The sequence below is a fragment of the Petaurus breviceps genome, unplaced genomic scaffold (genome assembly GCF_028583685.1).
Source record: "Petaurus breviceps papuanus isolate PSGF00001 unplaced genomic scaffold, PetGlider_PUasm1.0 186, whole genome shotgun sequence".
Lineage (NCBI taxonomy): Eukaryota > Metazoa > Chordata > Mammalia > Diprotodontia > Petauridae > Petaurus > Petaurus breviceps.
Window position 1 is genome coordinate 40,181,494 of NW_027185798.1, and position 26,031 is coordinate 40,207,524.

Sequence of the window (26,031 nt, forward strand, 5' to 3'; positions counted from 1 at the left end):
ACACACACACACACACACACACACACACACACACACACACACACACAAAGAGGCATGTGTAAGCTCTTCCTGAAATAGAAAGACCATGGTCAGTAGTGGTGCCACAGAGTGTCTGGGAAGGCAGACCAGCACAATGCCTTCACAGAATTTTCCAGTTGGAAGGAATCTGGGAGGTCATTTAGTCTAACCTTCTCTTTTGACAGACGACGTTCAGAAAAGTCAAATGCCTTAAGGTCACTTAGCTAGTTAGTTGGTGGCAGGCCTAGAACCCAGGACTCTCGACATCCAGTTCAGTGGTCAATTTCACAGCCTTCCCAGTGTGATCCTGTGCAGGCAGCACACACTGTTCAAGTAGCCAGGTGGAAAAGAGACAATGCCAGGGAGAAGAGAAGGGAGAATGAGGGGAAGAAAGGGATTGAAGGAACAAGATAACATCTCTCCAAGGGGGGCAGAGCATGGACGCTTCAAGCCAGTCTCAATTCAGAAAGATGATTGAGCTCCTTCTCTCCTATCTCCTCACCATTTTCAGGATTTGTATTCTCTGCTTCGATTAGGACTTTCAAGTCTTCTGGATGCCCATAGTTTATCATAAAGGCCCTGGACTTTAAAGATAAAAGGGTTTACTAAGCCCTTCATGTAGCACAATCCTTTCATTTTATAGATGAGGAAACTGAGTACCAAAGTCACACAGGTACAAAGCAGCAGATTCCAAATCCAGTGATCCTTCCACTTCCCCCATGCTGCCTGGAAATCCCTGTAGTCGAATAGATTTGGGTTCAAATCTCAACTTAGCACTTAGTAGGTGTGCAATGTCAGACTCAGCTTCCTCACTTGTAAAATGGTGTAAATCACATCTGCCTCACAGGATCTTCCTGAGGATTGGATGGAATGATGTGTGTGTGTGTGTGTGTGTGTGTGTATGACATCTTTGGGTGTTATATAAATGTGAGTTATTGGTATTTGTGCTGTAAACTCCATAAGCCTGGGTCCCAAGTATTTTACTGCCTAGACAGTATAGAAGAAAGCACACTGGACTTGGAATCAGAAACTTTGGTCCAAGTCTCAGTTATAGAACCTTAGGAGAGTCATATCAGCTCTCTGAGTCACAATTTCTTCATCTGTAAAGTGGGTATAATAATACTGACTCTACCCACCCCACAGGGTTTTGGGAGACTCAGATGAGATAGCAAATATTCAACTACCCAAGAAAAGCAAGCTGTTATTATTCCAATCCTACCAGTGGCCTCCAGTAATTCTAGGATGCAGGCTACTTCAGCCCTTCCCAGGCTGGAGAAATATTGTTGTACTAAGATGCTCTAAATCTTTGGCTAATAGGACCTTCCTCTGCCAACTCCCTGGAAGGTCTAGCCAGGAAAGGACGTTTTTCCAGGTCTCTGGATATTTTTTGAGATTTCCTGGTTGAATTGCCTTGTCTTTCTTCTCTAGTGAAGCCCCCCTTCTCTGGCTTTCTGTGTGGTTGCTTAGAGAGCCAGCTTGGGTAGCCTCTCATTTGACAGGTTTGAAAATGAATGCATCTCTTTCCTGCCGACCCCCAGATGTGTCTGAATAAATTTGACATCTTCTTTATAGGACTTGATGAAAGGTTTTGCAAAGTGGTGTTTCTACATGAGTGCCCCCTAGATGGATATCCTCCTTGGGAACACAGAATGTGAGTGCTAACAAGCTTGAAATGGAAAGATGGGCCAGTCTCTGTATCTCTCCCAGATTAAGTGAGGGGCCTGCAAATGGTGAATGTCTAAGCCCTGTACCACGACAGCAGCTGCTGCTGCCTCTGGAATTTTAATTTTTTTTTGAGATAAACTGAAAATATAAATTCAAAGGCTAATTGATCATCTGGCTTCTTAGAACAAACTTAACAATGCCTTACATTTTTACAGAGCTTTCTGCTTTTCAAAATGCTTTTGCATCCATTATCTTCTTTGCAAAACACCTGTAAAGAGGTGTAGACATGGAACCAGAAACCTGGGGCTTGAAACATAGCCCTACCATTAACTTGTGACCAGGGATCAGTTGATTCTCCAATCCAAGCCTCATTTCCTAAATGCAAAATGAATATTCATCTATCCCTTATCTCAGAAGACTGGAAAAAAAAGAGCTTGTAAAGTGCTGTAGCTGTGTGAGAGGCAGAATAGAGAAGAGCCAGGTTCAGGTCCCACTGCTGATATAAAGTGGCTGTGTGACACTGGGAGTTATTTAACCTTCTGCTCCCCTAGGTAACTCTCTGAGACTAGAAGTTGCAGATCAGGCACCAATCTGCGTCAGCAGAGATTCCTAACACAAATAAAGTCACATATTCTTTTACCTGCTCCCCCAATACAGTGAGGCACCATTGATCCTCATAAGTCTTCTAAGCTAATTGATGATGATGATGATGGTAATGATGGTGATGATGATGTCTGACATTTATATTGCTCTCTAGGGACTGCTATATTAATAATCCTGGGAGGGGAAAACAATGATGTGCAATTAAAATGATTGAAACATTAATCATTTAAACAAATAGCTGAAAGTAAAAAGTGGGAAATGTTTAACAGAACTAGTTGCTGTTGTTATTCAGTCATTTGAGTCATGTCTGACTCTTTATGATGCCATTTGGGGTTTTCTTGGCAAAGATACTGTAGCGGGTTGCCTTTTCCTTCTCTAGCTCATTTTACAGATGAGGAAACTGACAGATTTAAGTGACTTCTCCAAGGTCATGCAGCTAGTTAGTGTCTGAGGCCAGATTTGAAATCAGGTCTTCCTGATTCCAGGCCCAGCGTTGATATCAACATCAGTTATGATTATTTCTTCTAGAAGTTTAGTTAGTGGACATTAATTACCAGAACAGGGAGAGGAGGAGAGCCTAGAAGCACCTGCAACAGCAGTCATTTGACTTGATTGCCAAATGGAGAGAGAGAGAGTTCTCAAAGGCCACCCAAGTCAGAATCTAAACTTGTCTCTAAAAAATCTTAAAAATAAGGATGATGGGGGATTGGAAGCAGGGACCATCTTCTGCTTTTCTTTGTGTCTCCAATGCCTGGAATATAGTATGTGATTAATCAGTGCTTATTGACTGACATTTATGATCAGATCACTTCATAAAGCAGAGAGAAGCAATGGAGGATAGAAAAAGTTTAGACAAAGTGTGGGGATGGCTGGGTGGGACAGTGAGTAGAGCACTGGCCCTGGAGTCAAGAGGATTTGAGATCAAATCCAGCCTCAGAGCCTTGCCTTTCTGTGTGACCCTGGGCAAGTCACTTAACCCTATTTGCCTCCAAAAAACAAACAAAAAAGCATGACAAGATATCCGATTAAACAAATTCATCCCAAAGGCATCCAAAGAAAGGAGGACTGGCAAACAAAAGAAATATGAAAAAGATCTACAAAAGTTATTATTAGCTACTTTTTCCATCAATAATAATACATTTACATAGCACTTTAAATTTTGGAAAGTGCTTTACAAATATTATCTCACTTGATCCTGACAATAAGCCTAAGGTTAGGTGTTATTATTATCCCCATGGAAACCAAGGCACAGAGAGACAAGACATTTGCATAGGGTCACACAGTTAGTAAGTGTCTGAGGCCACACTTGGACTCCAACATCATTGTCCCCAAGGGGGCTTATAGACAAGTGGCTAGAAAGAGAACAAAGATGGGAAAAGAAGGAAGAATAGATCAAGTAGAGATAGAGGAGGTTTCTCCTTGAAGTGATAACAGCTGCTAGATCATTGAGGGATCTGAAGGATGGTAAGATATCAAAGGCAGGGAAAAATCTCAGACCTCTATAATAGCAAAAAAAAAAAAAGTTGACCAAAAGAACATTAATAACTACAAGTTAATTTTTTTGTCTTTTTTATTTTTTTGGAAGGGGGAAGGCAGGGCAATTGAGATTAAGTGACTTGCCCAAGATCACACAGCTAGTAAGTGTTAAGTGTCTGAGGTTAGATTTGAACTCAGGTCCTCCTGACTCCAGGGCCGGTGCTCTATTCACTGCACCACCTAGCTGCCCCAAACCATGACTTAAATTCACCAAACTAAGCAAAATGTTTCTGAAAGTCATCTGCACACAAATCTATTGCATCTTTGATGGGGGTATTAGTAGGGAGTAGGCTTTTCCAAATAATAATCAACCATGGCCCACATTTTTATGATCTTTCAGTTAATTGAAAGAACATAAAACACCACTAAGTTTGACTTACTGTCTATTGATTACCAAAAAAAGAACTTATTTGGTAAAATCAAATTCCATAAGTTCTCTCAAAGCAAAGTGTCTGTCATCTATTCACTAATATCATTCAGGGACTTCTGGTTGAGAAGGAAGTATTAAAAAGGAGTCCAGCTTTCCCACATATACTCTAGCTATGATCTCCAAAAGGCATCAGATTGAGATCAACAAGACTAAAAAAGACACATAAATAGGCTCCTTTATCCAACCATGTGCATTAAAAAGGCAGTCAGCAGTACTGGAAGAGGCATCTTGCCCATAAAACCAATTCTAGTTCATGTGACTGGAACCCAAACCAAGGGCTGAGGGTAAGGAAAGGTTGAGGGGTAAGGAAAGGTTGAGGGGTAAGGAAATCCATGGTAATGCTCCAGAGGCTTCCCAAAAGCCAGCATTGGCCATTGTGATCTTTAGTTTGGGAGTTGTGCACCTTTGTCTGGAAAAAGAAATCTAGGGGTATTAGTAGTTCAATGTGGGCCAACAGTGTCACATGACAGCCAAAAAGACTAATGGAATCTCAGGCTGTGCTGAGGGGATTAGTGTCTATGAGTAAGGAGGTAATGGTCTCTTTGAATTCTAACCTGGCCAGATTACATCTGCAGACTTCTATTCAGTTCTGAGCACCACTGATTGCAAAAGAAAGGCTGTTGATAAATTGGAGGATGTCCTGGAGGTGGGCAACCAGAATGGTGGTGGAAGGCCTCAAGTTCATGTCATATGGAGGTTCTGTTTAAGGAGCTGGGCACGGAGAACCTAAAGGAGTTAAGACTTCAGGGAGACATAAGAGCTGCCTTCGAGTATTTAAATGGTTGTCATGTGGAAGACAGATTATAATTATTCTCTATGACCTTAGAAGACAGGACAAGGAGCCATAAGTGAACATTGGAAAAGGAAGTTTTGGGATTGATATAAGGAAAAAAAAAATTGCTAACAATTGGCACTATGCTAATAGTAACTGTGCTTCCTCAGGAGCTAGAGTGTTTCTTCCTCTTTGAAAGGTTAAAAAAAAAAGGCTTCTCAGACGTGTTGTACACAGGATTCTTGTTTTGATTTAGGTTGGACTAGATACCCCCTGAGGGTCCTTCCAACTCTGAAATCACATGATTTTTAGAGCTGATGATTCATTTTATAGATGGCAACGGTGAAGTCTATGATCCTACCACCAGGGCTCCGTTGAAGCCAGCTCTAATGAACTTGCAAAAACTATTACAATTTTAAAGTATTTACAACTCAGAAATCTATGATCACTATAAATCAGCTTGATTTATCGTTTTGTTGATTGTCTAAACTTAAGAAAGTCAGTGCAATTGAAACTTAAAAGTGTGTGTGCGTACTTTTTTTCCCTCAGAGAGCCTGATTGTTAAACACTTACCAGCACATCCTGCTTTGCTCTCCAAACACTGTTTGGGCTCAGCAGAAATGCAGGAGTAATCACCAGCCTAGAGGACTGCTGACTGGAGGCTATTAATAATTATAGTCACATGTGTTTATATAGTGCTTTACAATTTACAAAGTATTTTTCATGTATTATCTCATTTGAGACTCACAATACCCCTGCATAGCATCCTGATCCCATCTAATCCTGGAATATATACATAAATATATAAATACATATATATGCACATATACACACATAATATATACACATACACATACATTACTAACTATATGTGTATGTGTGTATACATGTATGTATATACTTGGATGTGTGTATGTATACACACATATATGTATACATACATTAGTTCTTGAGAAGGCAGCATGGTGTCCAGGGTAGGGTTCTGGATTTGGAATCAGGAAGACATAGAACCACATGCTGGGTGACCCTGGGTAAGTCATTTAGCCTCTGGGCCTCAATACTCACCTTTTAAATAAAAGGATTAGACTCAATGGCCTTGAAGGCCCCTTTCAGCTCTAAATCCATGGTCCTAAGCACAACTTAAAGAAAAGAGAGTGTGTAAGAGGAATGATAGGTAAGAAAGAGAGGGAGGAGAAAGAGAACATTGTAAGGACAGAATTCTGGCAATGCTTCCCCCTCTCTGAGTGTTTCTGCAGTCTTCCTGGATACTCCAGTGACCCAATGATTCACAGAACAAATCTCCAAACATAATCTCCAGGAGGTGCGACTCTTGCTTGTCTACAAACTTAACTGTGCTAACCAAATGCAGACAAGCAACAGCAAGGTTAAACTATGGCATGACTTCGATGGGGGAAAAGTCCAATTTCAGAGAAGGCAGAGAATAAGGCTAAGTCACTTCAATCCAGCTAGTCTGCTTCTCAGGGACTTCTTTTGCATTAAGATGATTAGCACACACAGTTCCCCTGGGAGATGTCACTTCACTTTTTCTGGGGGAGAAAGTGAAGCAAGAATGCCAAGGGGCAGAAGGGGCCTGAGGCTTTGTAGGTGTGTTTGTTCTTGGGCTGGCTGCCAGCTTCTGAGACATTCCTTGGCTATATGAGACCTCGGCTCCTGCAGAAGTGAATGAGACTGTCCCAGGACAGGTCCCCCAGGAAACTGACACAGCCTCAGTCCTACCAGTTTCTGCCTTGGGACGTTGGGGCCATAATCACATGTTTCCTTTCTCATGAGGAGCCCAATTCCCAAGAAGACCTCTAAACACTTTCTTGTTTTGGGGAGGCAGCAGCCAAGTGGAATAATCACCTTGTTGGGTGCTCATCATTTAATCTTGGCTACAGAGATTCCAAGACTGAAAGTCTGGGCCCCTGCCTGAGGCCAGAAGTGCCTCAGTGTGTCATGGAAAATAAGCATCTTTTGAGACCTGTCCTTTTTCATTTTATCCCAGGTCTATGGTATCTAATAATAAAGGGGAAAACTCTTGCCCAAGGGATGCCTGCCTGGGTATTTTTAAGTACTCTACCTCTCTGAGATCTGAAAAATATGAAGCTAAATGAACAATTAGAGTGTCAGGCCTGGAGTCAGAAAGACTCCTCTTCCTGAATTCAGATCTGGCCTCAGATATTATTAGCTGGGTGACCCTGGGCAAGTCACTTCACCCTGTTTGCCCCAGTTTCCTCACCTATAAAATTAACCTGAGAAGGAAATGGCAAACCACTCCAGTATCTTTGCCAAGAAAACCTAAAACGGGGTCACCAAGCGTCAGACATGACTCAAAAATGACTGAAAAGTGAACAAGATTCACATTTAGTTTCAGAGGCCCCATTTCTGTCCTTTGCAAATGATTACTCAGAATTTAGGAGAATATCTCCCCCTTTTCAAAAAGTACCTTTGAACTTCCCCCTGATCTCACTGAACCTGATTCCCTATCTTTAATACTTCTGTACATGAAGCCCCTCCACTCTGTTAGTAGGATAACCTTAGTTTTGCCATTTTTGCCAAAATGTAAAAGGTACTCTCTATACTTCCCCATTGCTGTTAAATTTCAGATGAGCCACATGGTATTCTTAGTACCCCCCTTGATTCTGGGAAAAGCAGCAAAGTAGGTTTAAATTTGGGGCCTCTATTCCAAAAATAAACAACTTCCTTATTCTGTGGATTGGGACCCAGACAGACCATCAGGAGAGAGAATAGTCCTTCCTTTGCATGCCACACCCCTTCTCAGGAAATGCAGGGAGTACCCAGGTGGATTTTCTCTCTCTCCTCCCAAGCATCATACATGTCAGATTGAACGAAAGGTGTGAAAGTTTAATAGTACTCAGTCATTTGTTAATTTATCCTTGACTTTAATGGGGTGGGAGGTAAGGAGTGGTCTTTGGAGCATATCTGCATTTGGACAGGTCATTCTACTAGAATTACCTATACTGTTTCCAATATCCTTAATGGTGGTACAGTAGCTGTTCCCTATGGCTGTGTGGTCGGGTTCAGAGAGTATTGGGGTGGAACAAGACAGCCTCCACACAGACTAGGGTAACTTAGGGGGTGTGGTTGCATCCACCTGAGTAGCCCAGCGATTTAGGTAGCACAGCACGCATACCACAGGAGAGAATTCCTTCACAACTTATTTGGATAGTGCTTTCAACCTATAAAGAAACAAGTAATGATATTCAACAATGATAATAGCAAACATTTCTGTAATGCCTACTATGTGACAGCACTATGCTAAGTGCTTTGTAAGTGTCATTTCACTTGATCCTCACAACAACCCTGGGAGGGAGCTGCTATTATCACCATTTTTACAGTTGAGGAAACTGAAGCAAGGGACCTTGCTCAGGGTCACCCAACTAGTAAAGGTCTGAGGACAGATTTGGATTGAGGTGTTCTTGACTCCAAGCGTAGAGCTCTACCCACTGCATACCTACATCAAATCCAACAAAATCACTCTGTATAATAAGGGTCAAATTCAAAAATGTCTCCAACAAATTAGAAAATGTCACTATTAAAAATGAATTCAAATGCAAGGATCTAAGACAACTCCAAAAGACTCATGATGGAAAATGTTATCTGCATCCAGAAAAAGAACTATGGAGTCTGAATGCAGAAGGAAGCAGACTATTTGTTCTCTCTTTGTTTCTTTCTTCCTTCTCATGGTTCCTCCCATTGGTTCTAATTCTTCTTTACAAGATGACTAATGTGAAAATATATTTAACTGAATGTATATGAGAGCCTGTATCAGATTGCACTCCATCTTGGGATGGGGGAAGGAAGAGAAAATTTAGAACTCAAAATCTTGTGGAAGTGAATATTGAAAACTAAAAATACATAATTTTTTTTAAGCAATTGGGGTTAAGTAACTTGCTCAAGGTTACACGGCCGGTTATTATTTCTGGGGGTGGTGCTGAGCATCCAAGCCCGGATTTGATCCAGGTCATCCTGACACTGGAGCTGGTGCTCTTACTCACTGAGCCACCTGGCCGCCCCTAAGCAATTGGGGTTAAGTAACTTGCTCTAGGTTACATGGCCAGGTGTTTCTGGGTGGGTGCTAAGTGTCTGAGCCCGGGATTCGATTTCCAGGTGTTCTCAACACTGGAGCCGGAGCTCTTACTCACTGTGCTACCTGGCCGCCCCAAATACATAATTTTTTAAAATAAATAAAAATGAATTAGATTCCAGAAGATGGGTACAAGGTGATACAGATAATGAACAATAATGCCAAAACAAAATTAAAAGTTCATTTGTGTACGAGATCAGGAAAACATAGATATAATGATGGAGGGAAAAGACTTAGAGATCATAGTGAACCACAAGTTAGCCATCAGTGTCATAGAAAAGAAAGCAATCATGGTATTGATTTGTCTTCTAAAAAAAAAAAAGAATGTTAGAGCTTGACTATGCATAATTGTTACTAGAGGTTTTTTTTGTTGTTGTTTTTGTTTCATTGTGGGGAGGAAGTGGGATGTAGAGAAAATGGGTTTTTGTTCAATTAGAAAAATATTTCTAAAGAGCATGATATATAATGATGCCCAACCAGAAAGGGTATTGTATTATGTCTTATCTGAATCATAAAACTTAAAAAAAATAAACCCTTAGTCGAGAGCATCCAGAGAATGGGGCATGCAGAGAGGAGCTGAGGGATAAGGAAAAAAGACAGAAACAATTTAAAAAGAGTCTATCCAAAAAAGTGAAAGGAAATGAGATTATTTAGCTTTTAGAAGAGAAAGCCACCAAGTGGTTTAACTGACTTCCAGTAATAATCCTTTAGATGAAGATTGTGCTGCATGTGTGATAAGGGTAGAGACTGAGGGAGGAGGAGAGTGGAGATGGGAACTAAAAGCAGAGAAGAGCCAGAAGTTAATGAAAGAGTTTCAGTTGATAGGAGGAATAGTTTCTTGACTGTCAAGGAAATAGATAAAGGAATTAGCTGCTGGAGAGGAGCTATGGGTATGGTCATATTCTCTATAGATCTGGCAGGTGCTCCCTTACCAAAGGAAGAAGAGGCTGTGGGGGTGGGGATGGGCTGGGGGCAGGGCAGGGAGGGGGCATGGGGCAGCTGCAGTAGGAAGTGGAAGATGTCTGCCTGAAGAACTCATTCCCATTTGTGATGATGGAGGAGTATAAAATGGAACAGGAATGTTGATGGACAGTTTTCCATTATTATTATCCCAAGTGGTATCAATCATTTGAAAACTTTAAGAACAATCACCAGCACTGAATGATTAGACTAGGGGTGGGAAGCTGTGACCCTCTATGTCCTTGGGTGTGACCTTCTGACTGAGTCCAAGTTCTACAGAACAAATCCTTCTATTAAGGGGATTTGTTCTGAGAAGTTTGGATTCAGTCAAAGGGCCACACCCAAAGACCTAGAGAGCCCCAGGTTTCCCACCCCTGGATTAGACATTCACCTACCTGTAGGTCTACTTTATAAGGTAGAGGATTGGGCCAGAAGATCTCTGAAGGTTCATTCATTTATTCAACAAGTAGTTATTAAGCTCCTGTGATACAGGATGAATTAAGCATTGTGAGTACAAATAACAGCACGATACAGAGAAAAGCAAATGTATTGAAGAATACAAAGTTGTACCAGGTATATCCCTACCTTCAAGGAATTTATAATCTATTAGGTGACAGAAAATATATACACAAATAAACAGTGCCTGGCAGAATGTAATAGTGAAATTCCTTCACTGTATTTCCATGATTCATATGATTCCAATGAAGAACTTTCTAATTAGCCCAGTCCCCAAAATGAAATAGGCCCCCTTGGGAGTTAATGAGTTTCTCAGCCCTAGAGGTCCTCCAACTCAGGTTGGAAGAGCTTTTAGGGATATTTAGGAATTCACGTTCTGGGTAGAGACCAGCCAAGATGACTCTTTATGCTGTGATTCTATGATGCTGTGATAGATGTCCCAGGGACTGTCATCCTGGCTGGTACTTGGATCCAGACTCTCCCTTTAAGTTACAGAGGTGCCTGATCCTTTTTTTTCTTTTAATTATAAAGTCTTCTAAGAGATTCTCATCTAAATGCTTATGAGCGTCTCAGCTTCTCACCCCCTGGAGACCTGAAGGTAAAGCAATTTGAACAGACTCTCAGCTTTACATAGCAAAGCAGAGCTGGAGCTGTTGAACTGGTCTCACAGGATATCCAGTTGCCAAAATTAAAAAGTTCAAGGTCAGCTTCCCTCTGAGTAGAAAGCTTTCTTTCTAGATAGAAAAGGCACCAAGGTATCTGGCTAAGTATTACAGCAGAAACAAGATGAGGTGGAGGGGGTGGGGGTGGGGGAGGGAGAAAAAAAAATGATGCCCCCTGGGCTCTCAGGCTGGTCAATCTGACTTTAGGTAGCTTCTCAATGTATTTTGAATCATCAGGAAGCAAAATAGTTTCCTTGTGTAAAGTTGAGAAAGCTCATCAGTATCTACCTTGTGTCTAGGTTGGACACATGGCTGAATATTTCTCTCCTATAAATTAATGCCTAGAGGTATTGATTTCTATAAAATTTTTAAAAGAGAACTTCAATTGGTAGGGGTGGAGGCTCCTAGGCATGTGGTAGGCACTCAGTAAGTGGTTGTTGAATTAGGTTGGTTTTTTTAAGTTCTGATGTACTGATTCTTCAACCTTTTTCATGTATCATAGATTTAGAGTTGGTAGGGACCTCAGAGGTCATTGTATCCAATCCCTTCATTTTACAAATAAGAAAACTGAAGTTGGGGTGGCTAGGTGGTGCAGTGAATAGAGCACCAGCCCTGGAGTCAGGAGGACCTGAGTTCAAATGTGGCCTTGGACACTTGACACACTTACTAGTTGTGTGACCTTGAGCAAGTCACTTAACCCCAATCGTCCTGCCCTCCCCCCCAAAAAAGAAAACTGAGGCTCAGAGAGATTATGTAGCTTGAACAGGTGACACAGTAAGTGTCAGAGGCCACAGTTCTTGCTGACTCCAAGCATAGTATTCTATCCATTGCACTATGCTGGACTTTTAAAGACTTAGAGCAGGGGTTAGTTATTTGGGGGTTTTTTTTTTTGAGGAAATTGGAGTTAAGTGACTTGCTGCGGTCACAGATCTAGGAAGTGTCTGAGAGCAGATTTGAACTCAGGTCCTTCTAACTTCAAGGCCAGTGCTCTATCCACTATGCCACCTAGCTGCCCCTGAGTCTACAAATTTTAAAAAACATGTATTTTGACAATTATATTTCAATATCATTGATTACCTTGGTAACAGTATTTTGTTTTATGAATTTTAAAGCATTTTTTTCTGAGAAGGCATCTATAGGATTCATGAAACTATCAAAGGGGTCCATGACACAAAAAAAAGTTGAAGCCCTGACTTTGAGAAAAGTCTCTAACCTTTTCTGGCAGATCAGCTGGAGGACATGGTCAAGAATCACAGAGAAGAAGGCATGAATGGGATCCATTTTCACAAAAGGAGGGAGCAGCTACATTAATAATATTATATATCAACTAAAGTATAGAGTTGCTGTTGCGTGGCTATGTTCCCAAATAACTGAATTTTGGTAGAATTTGACACAAATATCCTACAATTTATACCATTTGTCCAGTGGCCTTGGAAATACATCTGTCTCACTGGGTTTCCCTTCTCTTCCTTCCATCTTAGAAGCAACATGGATAGATGTGCTACTTAATGTTATAAACATTGTTTCAGATGGCTTTGAGTTCCTGGAGATCCTGAAACAAGTTGCCAGGGACAATACCAACAATCCTGATCTGAGTATAGTGTGGATTGACCCAGATGATTTCCCAATGGTAAGACCTTTAGTCTCCTTTGTAGTCAAATATTTGTTAGCAATTTTGATACCTGAGGCAAGTGCCATGAAATACACCTTCAAATAAAAATTTTAAAGGAGAACTTCAATTGGTAGGGGTGGAGGAATAGGCAAGACTCCAAGAGGAGTCCATGAGGCAGCTACTAGACATGGGAAATTGTGGGGTGGGAGGGGAAGGGGGAAGGGCTGGGCTCAGGAGAAACTCACCTGCCGTGGGTGAGGAAACATATCAACTAATTGCTTCCTATTTTAACTAATTATTCTTAACTAATTATAGTTGCTAAATTTAGTTGTTGTTTTTTTCTCCCTACACTTCTACTGTAGGAGTACACAGGCTATCAGCACTCTCTAAATTTTGGTGTCCCCTGGCAAGACCCTGTTGCACTGCATTTGTTACAGGGTTTTTTAAATTTGTTTTTGTTTTTGTTTTTTGCTTCTTTGGAGGAAGGAAGGCAAGGCAATTGGGGTTAAGTGACTTGCCCAAGATCTCTCAGCTAGTAAGTGTGCTAAGTGTCTGAGTTCAGATTTGAACTCAGGTCCTCCTGACTACAGGGCCAGTGCTCTATTCACTGCACCACCTAGTCACCCTGTACAGTTCTTTTTCTTAGTGGGTGAGGGGAGAAGGGGTACACAAACATGAAGCATAAGGAGAGTAAAACAAGAAAGATCATCTGTGTAGATTTGAATGGTCCTGTTGAATCTCAGATCCCCTGTGAGACTAAATGGTATCTTGGTTATCAGGGACAATTCTGAATTCAGTACCTTGCAGAAACACAAGAAGTTGAGTTGGCAGAAGCATTCACTCTGTGGATGTTGGAAACCAGAGACACCCTTTGGGCCCCTAAAGTAGCAGCTTTCAATTTTTTTTCGTTTTAGTTTCAGGACCTCTTAAAAATTAATTGAAGACCCTCTCCTAGCCCATGAGCTTTTGTTTGTGTGGTTCATATTTACTATATTCAAACTGTTGATATTTACCATATTCAAAATCAAAACATTATAAAATTATGATTTTATATAATGTAATATATAGTAATCATAGATTTAGAGTTGGGAAAGACCTGATATATATGTACATATATATAATGTAACTATATATAATATAATGAAAATATAATGAAATTATTATTAAAAGAATTTTGTTATCATAGTAAACAATACAATTATGAAAATACTTTTGACATTAAGGATCCTCTGAATTGGTTTTAGTTACTCCCAGTTCCTACTGCCCTGAGGAATGGGCTTGGAAGGCAGAGACAAAGGAGAGGGACCAGAGAATCATTTTTCCCAGCAGCTTGGGGACACTTTTTAAAATTATTTTTTGAGTAGAGTTGCATCACACTGAGGCAAACTGAACAGGTGGGTGAGGGGAGCATAGATACTGTTCTAGACAATCGTCCTTTGGAACAGGTATCAGGGTGTTTTGCCGTAAGCTTCAAAGTTCTTTTCAGTGTCGTTGCTAAGCATCTGTGTGTTCCCCCAGTGGAAAGAGGTCTGCCAAGTCAGATGTGAACCAGGGGAGTCTGAGGTAGCAGTCACTGCCCACAGGGCCTTATGGCCTCCACCCAATTTCCCCCACTCCTACTTCAGTCCTAGACACAATAGGCCTGGGTGTTATTTCCTCCTCACAAGCCTAGCTACCTTTTCATGGAGTTTGAGGAGTGGGAGGATGGGAAAGGGACAATTGGAGTTCCCTTGGGGTCATCCTTTCTAGGCAACTGATCTCCCAGGCCCAACAAGAGACTTTGGACAGCAAAATGAGGGTTAGAGAATTTTAGATTCAGCGCAGGGAGAAACTCAGAGTCTGTTTGGTTCAAAATCATCATTTTACAGAAGAGGAAACTGAAGGAATGACTCAGACTTTTTTCACTTTCTTTATTATTGTTTTTTTTTTAATTTTGCAACATGGCTAATATGGAAATAGGTTTTGCATGACTTCACATGTATAACTGATATCAGGTTGCTTGCTTTCTCAAGTATCAGGGAGAGACATGGGAGGGAGAGAATTTAAAACTCAAAATTTTAAAAATAAATGCTAAAATTTTTAAATTTAAATTTGAAATAGAAAGTTAAAATTTAAATAGAAGTTTTAGTTTTAAATAGACATTTAAAATGTCTGATTTTCTCATTTATTATGTAATTGGGAAATCTTTTATGAAACAAAATTATATTTTCAAAAAAGGGAAACTGAAGCACAGAGAGGTTAATTTCCTTGTCAGAACCCACTTTGTGGAGCTGTGTTGCCCTAGGCAAGTCATTTAACCCTTAACATCTGTGGCCCCAAAGTCTGGGACTTAAACCCAGGTCTTCCTCTGTCTCTGAATCCTGCATTCTTTCCCCTGTGCCAAATTGAATCTCATTACCTTCTTTCTCATTCCTCATCCCTTCATGGATTCATCCTTTGACCTAGTCCAACCAGGATGGGCATAAAGGAAAATCTGCCAAATGTTTCTTTCACCCTACTCTCTGCCTTCTCACCAGGAAAAGTGCAATAAGTTCCCCACCATGATAGGCCAACAGTCACCACTTTCTCCTGCTTCTGCCCCCTTTCCCAGTCCCCAGGTTCTGTGAAAGACTCTAGAAGGACATAGACATACCAGAGTTAGCAAAGACACCCAAACTCTCTGTGATTCAGCTCCATTATTTTCAGTACCTATTTTTGCCTTAGGAAAGATAAGAGGAGACTGCAAACAAATCATGAGAAGCCTACAGCCTAGGACAGGAGAGCCTATATCTTTACCTCTCTTCATATTAGGGTATAAGTCACAGCCCAAGTGCAAATACTGATTACTGTCAACAGCAGCCAGCTTTGCTGGCTAACATTCAATCTGGGAATAAATAGCCTGGGTTTTTTCTTTAACTGGGTGTGTCCCCACACACTCGAAGTATTAAAAACAGAAAGACTTGAAGGGTGCTAACAAATTGGGTTCATTCTTCCAAGTCTTAACAATAGCTGGATCCAAAGTTTATTTGGTCAAATTTGATTTAAAAAGAAACAGAAGCAAACAAAAAAGGACAATCACTGGCAAAACCAAGAGGCCTCTAGAGAGAGATTTATCAGAGTCATGACATCAGTGACCAAGTCATGGGTATTAATCATAATTTTAAAAAATACCTATTTTAACATTTTTCTGCCAAATGCAATAAAGCTTTATTAAACTTCTTTAAGTTCTAGCTCTGCTTTAACTGAATTGTTCTAGGTCTGGAGATCACCCCTCTTCAGCACCCTTCAAGTTCCAGACAGCCACCTTAATCAATACTCAGCAGGGGAGGGCTTTGGGACATCTTTCCAAACCATTCACATTTACATGCATTTTCACAGTACCTGGTTTTCATCAGTTGAGTCTTGCAATGTTATGCAGGAACTTTAAATCTGTGAATTACATATATTGGCCTTGACTCTCTCCTCTGACCCTACATCTTCCTCTGTTCCCCATACCTCCATATCCTTATTCCTATCATTTCTAGATCCCCATATTCTTCCACTAGACTGGGAATAAAGCAAGCAACCAAGTATTTCCCCAAAGCTAGTCCAAGGGATCCAGATTCTCTCTTTTAGTTTCTTTCATGCCAAAACATTGTCAGTTTCATTGGATACTGGACTTTTTGTTATTTCCCTATATACAGAATAAGGATTTTTCAAATGTCACATAACAGGAGAGATATTAAAGAAGAAACATCTCATTTCACTATCCTTTCATTCTCAGAGTGCTACATATCCCATGTGAATGCCAACTGTATACCATAATTATATTAATCTGTTCCTGTACTATATGTATACTTATACCTCTTTAAATGTGTTCCTCCCATTTCCTCATATATTAAAAATGCCTCAAGGGCTAGGATTGTGTCATTTATCCTCTTTGACTACTCAATTTTTATACCCTGGATTGGTGGGAGAGAATCTTTGAATGGGTTTGACTGGCTACTGGGAGAGCATATGAGAAGAGCTTTAGAATAGCAGACTTGTCCAGCTATGTTGGGTGGTTTTGGTGATGGAAAATTTATTCTGTTTTCTAAGTGTATTCTTTGTTGTCACAGCTCATTACCTACTGGGAGAAGACTTTTAAGATCGACCTGTTCAAGCCACAGATTGGAGTAGTGAATGTAACAGATGTAAGTACCGTACACTAGAAGACAGTGTAAGAACCTCCTGCTTATATTTTTCTGTGTCAGGATGTTGCCTGGAGAAGTCCAGAGATCATATAACACGGAGTTAGAACTGAAAAGGACATTAGACACCATTGACTACAAATACTTCATTTTGACTTGTCCTGGATCATACAGCTAATAAGATAGAATTTGAATTTAGGCTTTGACAGATAGGGAGGGAGGAGAAGAGAGAGAGGCAGAGAGAGACAGAGAGAGAAAGGAAAGAAGGAAGGAAGGAAGGAAGGAAGGAAGGAAGGAAGGAAGGAAGGAAGGAAGGAAGGAAGGAAGGAAGGAAGGAAGGAAGGAAGGAAGGAAGGGGAAAAGAGAGAGAAATGGAAGGAGGGATAAACAGAGAGGGAGGGAGGGAGCAGAGAAACAGAGATAGAGAGAGAGAGACAGAGAGAACCATTTCTGCTTCTTCCCCCTCCTCCCCAGTGCCAGAACTCCTTAGGCCATGCAACTAGTACCTGGTTGAGCTTTCCTCTCTAGCACCAGCAGCAACAGTGGGTGTAAATGCAGTCTTGGCCTCTGAGAGAATGTTGTCTCTCTTGCCTCAAGCTAGGTAGGGATAGCTGAGTGGGAGAGGGGAGGGAAAGGAAGGGGGCTTTCCCTATCCTTTCTCCCCCCTGAAGCAGGTGGGAAACAATTGTGTTCTTCTGTGCCCAGGGATTGCCTGTAACTCAAATCCCCCTCGTTTGAATTATTACCTGGGAGGTTTGGAAAACCCCAAGTCTCCCAATGTATAGAGTTCCTCTTCCAAGTGTAAGATGAGGGAAATCATCTGAATAATTCAGGTCCCTTGAAAAACTCTTAAAGACTTTTAAGTGAATCACAGAAACAAAGAAAAAGAAAGTCTGGAAAGCAGAAAGACTATTCACTGGCAATATGGAAGCACAGACAAAGTTACAGGAGGTGCAAAGAATAAAAGCTGATAGTTATTAAAAAGAATACAGAGAGAATGGACCTTTTTGAAGCAGTGGCCACAGCGAGTCCAGGTAACTTGGTGCCCCAAGAAGAGGTTGGGTGACTCTTTTCAAGAATTTTGTAGAGGAGATTCATGGACAGATACAGGTTGGGCTAGAAGTCTTCTGATGTCCCAACAGATTCTGAGATTATCTAATTCTCATACTTTCCTACCTAAAGAGATGATATTTAGTTAGCCAGAAGCTTCAGACACCCTCCCTAAATATGTTCAGGGACATCTTAGCCCAGTCAGTCCTCAGTAGCTTCTACTCTCCTATCCATGAACTCCCATTATTTCTCTATTGTAGGCGGACAGTATCTGGATGGACATAATAGATGATGATGACCTACCTACAGCTGAAGAGCTAGAAGACTGGATAGAAGATGTACTTTCTGGGAAAATAAATACAGAAGATGATGACAATGATGCTGAGGATGATGATGATGACGATGATGATGATGATGACAACTCTGAAGAAGATGATGATGATGACGAGGATGACGATGACAGTGACGATGAGGATGATTAGTTCTCATGTTGAAATTCTCACATACACAAAACCATTTTTCTTCATTATCCTTTAAAGACAGAATGGGAAATAGGAGCAGGCAGTCCCAAAGAGTTCCTTTCTTTATTTTTAAGACCTCCTTTTCTACTTCCTTATTATCAATTTTAAGAAAATTCGGGTTGGCTAGGTGGTGCAGTGAATAGAGTACTGGCCCCAAACTCAGGAGGACCTGAGTTCAAATGCAGCCTCAGACACTTAACACTTACTAGTTGTGTGATCTTGGGCAAGTCACTTAACCCCAACTACCTGCCTTCCCCCCTCCAAAAAAAAAGAATAAGAAAACTCAGCAATTCCTTTCTAATACAATGTGAAGGGTTGCTGGCGGATATAGCCTGGGAACTAGAGAGTGAGAAGGGGGAGGATAGGGAATATGTCTGGTTTTAATGTCCTGACTCATGTCTTAAGACTGACATCCCAAGAAGACAAGAAAAATTGCTCATAATGTAACGGCAATTAGCAACTTGTTTCTCTTATCCCCAAGATACAGGCATCATGACAGTACCAATATCTAGCTGTCTTGATTTTTTAAAAAATCCTCTCATAGGGGCAGCTAGGTGGTGCAGTGAGTAGAGTGCCAGCCCCGGAGTCAGGAGGACCTAAGTTCGGATCCGGCCTCAGACATTTAACACACACATACAAAAAAAAAACCTAGCCGTGTGACATTGGGCAAGTTACTTAACCCCAATTGCCCTCCAAAATAAAAATAAATAAATTAATTAATTTTAAAAAGTCCTCATATCTATTCTCAAGTGTACTTCATATAGTTGACTGTGACAACAACAGAAATCAGGTTTTGAAAAACCCACCAATCCAGAGTAATCTTGGAATCAGATGCCATGGGAAATGCTCCTTAATAAATTTAGGAGTATTCTCCTAAATTAGGTATATGCTCAATTAGTTTAGAACCTAGACTCCAAAACAGGTCCACTATGGTTCATGCTCATGGAAATGGGTGAGAACCTTAAAGTTGTAACTTTGCTAAATAGTGCATTGTAATAGTTCTTTTTTCAGTATCAAACCATTTATTTTATTGGATGGTAGTTACAATATTGCCACTATCTCCAGCTCACCCCCTTTTCTATGTCCTTCCTCTCACCTCAAAAGCTCTGTGCATTAGCGAGACATAATCTTTTGGCAAATTATGTACCTTTGTATGCCTGTAGTTTCTTCTCCATCATTGCATTTTTCCCTTCATGGCAAAAGCTGGTTTTTTTTTTCTGACATCTTATCAAACTGAACTCTCCATTAATTAATTCTTCTACCCATCTCTAGTGCAATCAGAATCAAGATTCATAATCATGACCCCGAAACACTGTGAGATCCTAAAGTGCCTTCTGAAGAATCAAAGAAAGCTAAAATTATGTTCAGTGTAGTTGTAGTGTTGTGTGTTTTTAAGCCTCTTCTAATTCTTTGAACATTGTCAATTCATACATGAAGACTGTTAGCTAAAATATCTTACTGAGAACTGTCCTATACCAAATCACTCTGGGGGAAAAAAATTAGCCCTATTTCCTCATACACTTCTCTGCTGTATAAGATTTTGGAGAACTGTTCCACAATATGATTTAAATACTTTTCAAGTTGTGCAGCTTGGGCATACTGGGATGCTTCTAAGACCATCTGACCATCAGTGGAATGTCATTTGGACCCTTTGGGAAATGAATCAGCAAAGTAGTTGTTGAAGCTGTTATTTCTAACTGGGCTTTGGTTCATGGGCCCATTCAGTCCCTAAATCTGGGATGATAGTGACTATTCTTGATCTTTGAGCTTTCTTTCTCAGGGGGATCTGTTAAGCTATGTCCCCCTCCACAAACATATCACCTTTAAATTGTGTCACTGTGTCAGAACTCTAGGGTTTGTAAAATGACTGAGGAGGAACAAGTGAGAATGATGTAAAAGTGCTGAATAGTAATTCAGCAACATGGATGACTGGGGAATGACCATTTGTGTGCCTCATGGACATGAAAAGAATCAGAAAATGGATTCCAGGGCATGGCGGGGTGGGTGGGTGGGGGCAGAGAGGATCCTTTTTTGGAAGATTTAGGGAAGAGAATTTCACAGGATACAAAATCATGGAGGGGTTATAATCTGCATTGATGAGTTCATGGACCCATCAAAAGATCAACAGAGTCATGTCCCAATTCTGTTTTGTTTTGTCTTCTGTTGGGACCTCAGATCAATAATTAGTCTTGATCATTCTCAAGGGTTGAGTGCAAAAAATCCTTTTCAATCAAATCAAGGCAAGTTTCTTCCTATTGTCCCTTATAGTATGTCTGTATTCAGGGATAGGGTTCCAGTAATTTTTTCCCACCTATTTCACCCAGTGGAGCATAGAAAAGTGTGATTCTTCTAGACTCCTTTTGGAAGTAATAGCCAGGATGATAATAAGCATTAGGAAGATGGGGCTACCCATCATGTTCTGGAAAATGGTTCATTGTTTTATTGTCAAGAATGGGTAAAACTTATAAATTTGTCTGTAAGAATAATCATCCTATTTTAAAATTTCAAATTGACTTTTGTCGTCTTTATACTAATACTGTGCTTTGATCATTCATTTTCTTTGAATCTGTGGGATCAATCTTTTAGTTAAAATTATTAAGGGCACATTAATGACACACTTATTTATGGTGTAGTGAGAAAAGATTGGATTTGGAGTCAGACATGCTGGATTTTAATACCAGCTCTTATACTTTCTGTGTACCGTTGGCTGCCCTATGATTTAATCTCCTCATCTATAAAATGAGAGTAATAATACTTATGATATTGTTTTTGTTTTTCAGCAAAACTAACAAAAAAAGGATGGGTCTATTGTTCACTTGAACATAAACCCCTTTAGGTGCAGCTTGCCCCTCTTGTTGCAATTTTCTTACTAGAATTTTATTCCCCTTGGGATCCCATTTGGGAAGCCCATTTATGAAGAAATTCAGATTGTTGGGAGGCCTCTTCCTATTAGTCACTGACATGTCTCTAGCTCTGCCTAGAAATGGCCCTAAGACCTTCCATTAAAGGATTCTGTTTCTGTTCTGAGCTCCTGGAATATTTGGTGGGAAAGCAAGGCAGTTTCTTTCCCCAATGTCAACCTCAAATAGACCTCTTTCTTCTTTGAATAATAGCCCAATAAATTCACATGAACCCTTCCTGAATGCTGGTAGCCCTGTCAGAGAAGTGTCCTGGGCTCAAGAGAAAAAAACAGTCACATTTGAAGGACATTCTAATACTCCATGCTACAAAGTAGGTTCTGTGGAATAGTTAGTTCTCTGGCCCAAGAGATGCCTTTTGGTAAGAGTGCGTTGCTTCTATGAAGAACTTTCTCCATAAAGCGATCAGAGAGGTGGCATGCTATAAGGCAAGAGAGAAACGTAGGTTCAAATCCCATATCAGACATAGATCACAGATTCAGAACTGAAAGGGACCTCAGAGGCCATTGAGTCCAAATCCTTCATTTTACAGATGAGGAAAATGAAGAAAGGGAAAGAGAAGGGAATTAACATTTATATAAAACCTGCTATGTGTCAGGCATTGTGCTAAGCCATTTTTTTTTTTAAAGCAATTGGGGTTAAGTAACTTGCTCAAGGTTACACGGCCAGTTATTATTTCTGGGTGTGGTGCTGAGTATCTGAGCCTGGATTTGATCCAGGTCATCCCGACACTGGAGCCGGTGCTCTTACTCGCTGAGCCACCTGGCTGCCCCTAAGCAATTGGGGTTAAGTAACTTGCTCAAGGTTACACGGCCAGGTGTTTCTGGGTGGGTGCTAAGTGTCTGAGCCTGGGATTCGATCTCCAGGTCTTCTCAACACTGGAGCCGGTGCTCTTACTCACTGTGCTACCTGGCCGCCCCTCGTGCTAAGCCATTTTTACAAAGACTATCTCATTTGCAACAACCCTGAGAAGTGAAGGAAACTGAGGTAGATAGAGGTTAAGTGACTTTCTTAGGGTCACATAGCTAGTAAGTATCTGAGGTTGGATTTGAACTTAAGTCTTCCTAATTCTGGGCCTAATGCTCTAACCACTGTACTGCCAATTAAGGCCTCCAGAGGCTAATTGACTCCTAAGGTCACATCTAATCAATGTCTTAGGTGGGATTCACACCACAGTGCAAATATAAGTCGCATTCTTTCTGAACCTCAGTATTATTATCTATACCATAAGGATAATAAATGCCAGCACTACTGACCTCTCAGGGTTGTGTGAAGATAGCATTTTACAAATTTCCAGAGCCATAGAGAAGAGTTCTTAAATGTTACTAAAGTGCTTTCTCTGGTCCTACCCTTGCCAAGAAGGAATCTGCTTGTCTGCTGCCTGCATTGCTCACATAAAATGATTAGTAGGTAAGCATAGGGAAAAAGGTGAGCTTCCTCCTTAGAGTAATTTCCCTTCAGCATTTCCAATAAAAACATCCCAATCTTCAAAACTAAGCCCGCCTACGCCATTCACCAGAAATGAGCCTTGTGAAAAGACATGTAGTACATACGTGGAACGCGTCCTACATAAAGGTGCAGGACACCTTTCTCCTCCTCTAGCACATCTCTGCATTTGCATTGCCTACTTTTTAATTCTCCTCTAATTGGGGAGTGAACTTTTCCTTCAAGACCCTACTCACTATCACAGGCTTCCCTGGTCCCCCACCCCAACAATGGGATCCCAGCCCTTCTGAATGTTTTAGGCCATATCATATTCTACTTTATGATTTATTGTCCTTACATTCCACTGGAAGTTTTCTGAGTGCATAGATAATGTCTTTTTCCATTTTTGTTGTGGGGATATGAGCCTTGCCAATCAGGGTTTGCCTCTCACCTTAGCAGTCACATTTACCAGCCCTGGGACTTATTTCTGGTTTGTTTCCCTTCCTCAAGGAGGAGCCTAGAGCTGTTTCCATAATCTGGCTCATTTGTCCCAAAGTAGGAGGTGGAAAGAGACTAGTTCCAACTAGTAACTAGTATGGTTGCCAGTCACAGAAGACAGAAGCCATGCAAGGGTGGATACCTGTCTAGTGCAATGAGCAATGAGCAAAACCAAGTTCTGACCTTTTCCCTAGTTTTAGCTCAACTAAGGAACAATTCTCAGGCTAATACTGCAGCTTATGGGAACTATAGAGGTCTTTAAGATGGGAATAGGGAAGAAATAAGAAAGAGGATCTCTTAAGTTTAAGTTTTCCTAATTCCTTTTTTTGCAAATAAAAACCTTCTAAATTATTTTTAGGATTTGTTGCTTTTTTTTTTTTTTTTGCTTTTTTGGAAGGGCAATTGGGGTTAAGTAACTTGCCCAAAGTCACCCAGCTAGTAATTGTGTAAAGTGTCTGAGGCCGGATCTGAACTCAGGTCCTCCTGACTCCAGGGCTGGTGTTCTATTCACTGCGCCACCTAACTGCCCCAACGCTTGGTGCTTTTAAGGCAAGTTGGCACTGCCACTGGGGAACAATGCCAGATATCCAGGCTCTATTTCTGGTGGGTTAAATAAGGGATCTCTAGAGTATCCTATGCATAAGAGACAAAATCAGAAAGAAAACTATCACATTTAAAAGCCCTACAAACACTATCCACTAGATTCTCTAGGGATCTAGAGAAATGCCTCCAGCACTGTTGGGAGAACTTGTATCAGAATTATAGAATGGGATACCTGGGTCCTCCATGTCTGCAGGGAGCCATCAATATAAGGATTTTGACACCATTTATAGCACCAAAACCCATGTGTCTTGTTTATAGAAAGCACTTGACAAATGAAATGTATGGAATTTATTACAGAGAAGCTACTTTATCTCTAGTTCTGCATGCTGGAAAAATGATTTCAGCAACATTTCAATTTAAACAGTATTCCTTTATGATAAAACTTAACATTACATGGAGTTTGTTAAATCTCTATTCTACATGTACAATAAGCCTAGATTTTATTATTCTAATAGTCTTGATTTTTTTTTACCTACATCTTGCAGTGGAATATAGTGGAAAAGGTTGGATTTGGAATTGGAAAACCCAAGTTGAAATCCTAACTTTGTTATTTACTCTTTGTGTGACATTGGACAAGTCCCTTCACCTCTATGGGCTTTAGCTTCCTCATCTGTAAAATGGGATGGCAGGTCCCCTGCCACTCTATATCTATGCTTCTACCTTTAACAAAAGAATCATAATTTCAGTGAAAGCTAAGATCCCATGTTCCTTGATAACCAGCTACTTTTCAGGACAGAATTAACATAGCATAAAAAAAATTAGTGACACTAATATATTTAGGATTTGTTTATTTTCCAAGATTTACAGTACAAAATATGCAAAGTGTAAAATGTTTTAGTTTATTGGGAGAGGAGTGGAGGGTGGAAAAAAATCAAACTAGGACTTGGGGACCCAAACTTCAAATCTCAGGAGGCTAGACTTGGTGTTTGTCACAGACACTAACATTTTGCTACTAATTTCACAACTATAAAAGATTCCATTTGATAAAAGTTACGATTGCAATTAAAGTTACATGTGCAGATAGTTGCTGGTTAGCGTTGATTCATTTGTGAACATGTTAAAAACAAAAACAGAACCCACTTAACTGCACACAGTCCGAGTCAGAATCACAAAGTCAGGCTTTGTCATACCCAATGACCCAACGGAAGATGCAGTGGTTGTAAAATTCATTCCCAAGGAAGTGCTGGATTGAAGCTGTCTCTGCACAAAGGCTTGTGTACCTTTGGTTAGTAATTGCTTTTGCTGGTGCTGGATTTTAAAGGCTTTAGTCCTCTGCCCATGGAGCAATGGCTCTGGTCAGTGTGGCCAATCTCATTCTGGCTCTTAGGGGGAGGTGGCTATTGAAACATCAAATACGATGTAGTTGTTCTTAGCTATAGACTGAGGATCATCTGTTTCTTTAGCATGCTCCCTCCTCCCTATTCCAGAGTACCAAATGCAATTATGCTTCTCTTGCCCACAAAGTATGCATGCACAAAAAGTTGAGCAGAAATGAAATTTTACTTCAAATACACCAGTGGACATTTCTTTTTAGGCATACCACCGTGAATCATTTTGTAAATTGAATAAACTCTTCCTTGTTCCCCTTCCCACCCCACCTACCAAATCTCCTTGGCAAAGAATGGTCTTAGATCCTATGAGCTGTCATGGCGAAAGACTTCATCGCCAATGGCCAGCCAATTGGTGCCAAGCTTTCTTTACTGAGCACAGCCTGTGTGCTCTCCATTGGGACCCACAGGTTGCTGAGAGATCTGGAGGAATGTCTCCAGCACTGTTGGGAGAACCCCCAGTATCAGAATTATAGAGTCTCAAGGAATGGGCAGACATGACAGGAGGGGGTGACCATATCCATGAGATTAAAGATCCATGGAAGAATTGGATTAGCATCTTAACTTTTCAGGTTTTCACTGGAGGGGCCAGCATGGAGGCATGTTCAATGCTCATTATTTTCTGACGAAAAATTGCTAAAATTGAAATGGGTCAACCAAGTCTTTTTCACGTGGGTTACTAGAGTGGTTACTGGCACAGCTATGATTCTGGGCCAGT

The 26,031-nt window shown here is 40.7% G+C and overlaps 1 protein-coding gene across 1 annotated transcript in view; it reads left to right on the forward strand.

The window, feature by feature from the left end:
- Window positions 1-25,008, forward strand: part of CASQ2 (calsequestrin 2) — a 118,137-nt gene extending 93,129 nt beyond the window's left edge. Inside the window, exons 9-11 of the mRNA XM_069089279.1 lie at window positions 12,740-12,840; window positions 16,899-16,973; window positions 18,281-25,008. Of these exons, the coding sequence (XP_068945380.1) occupies window positions 12,740-12,840; window positions 16,899-16,973; window positions 18,281-18,502 (398 nt within the window). The 3' untranslated portion in view covers window positions 18,503-25,008. The remainder of the gene's footprint in view (window positions 1-12,739; window positions 12,841-16,898; window positions 16,974-18,280) is intronic.
- The last annotated feature ends 1,023 nt before the right edge of the window (window positions 25,009-26,031 follow it).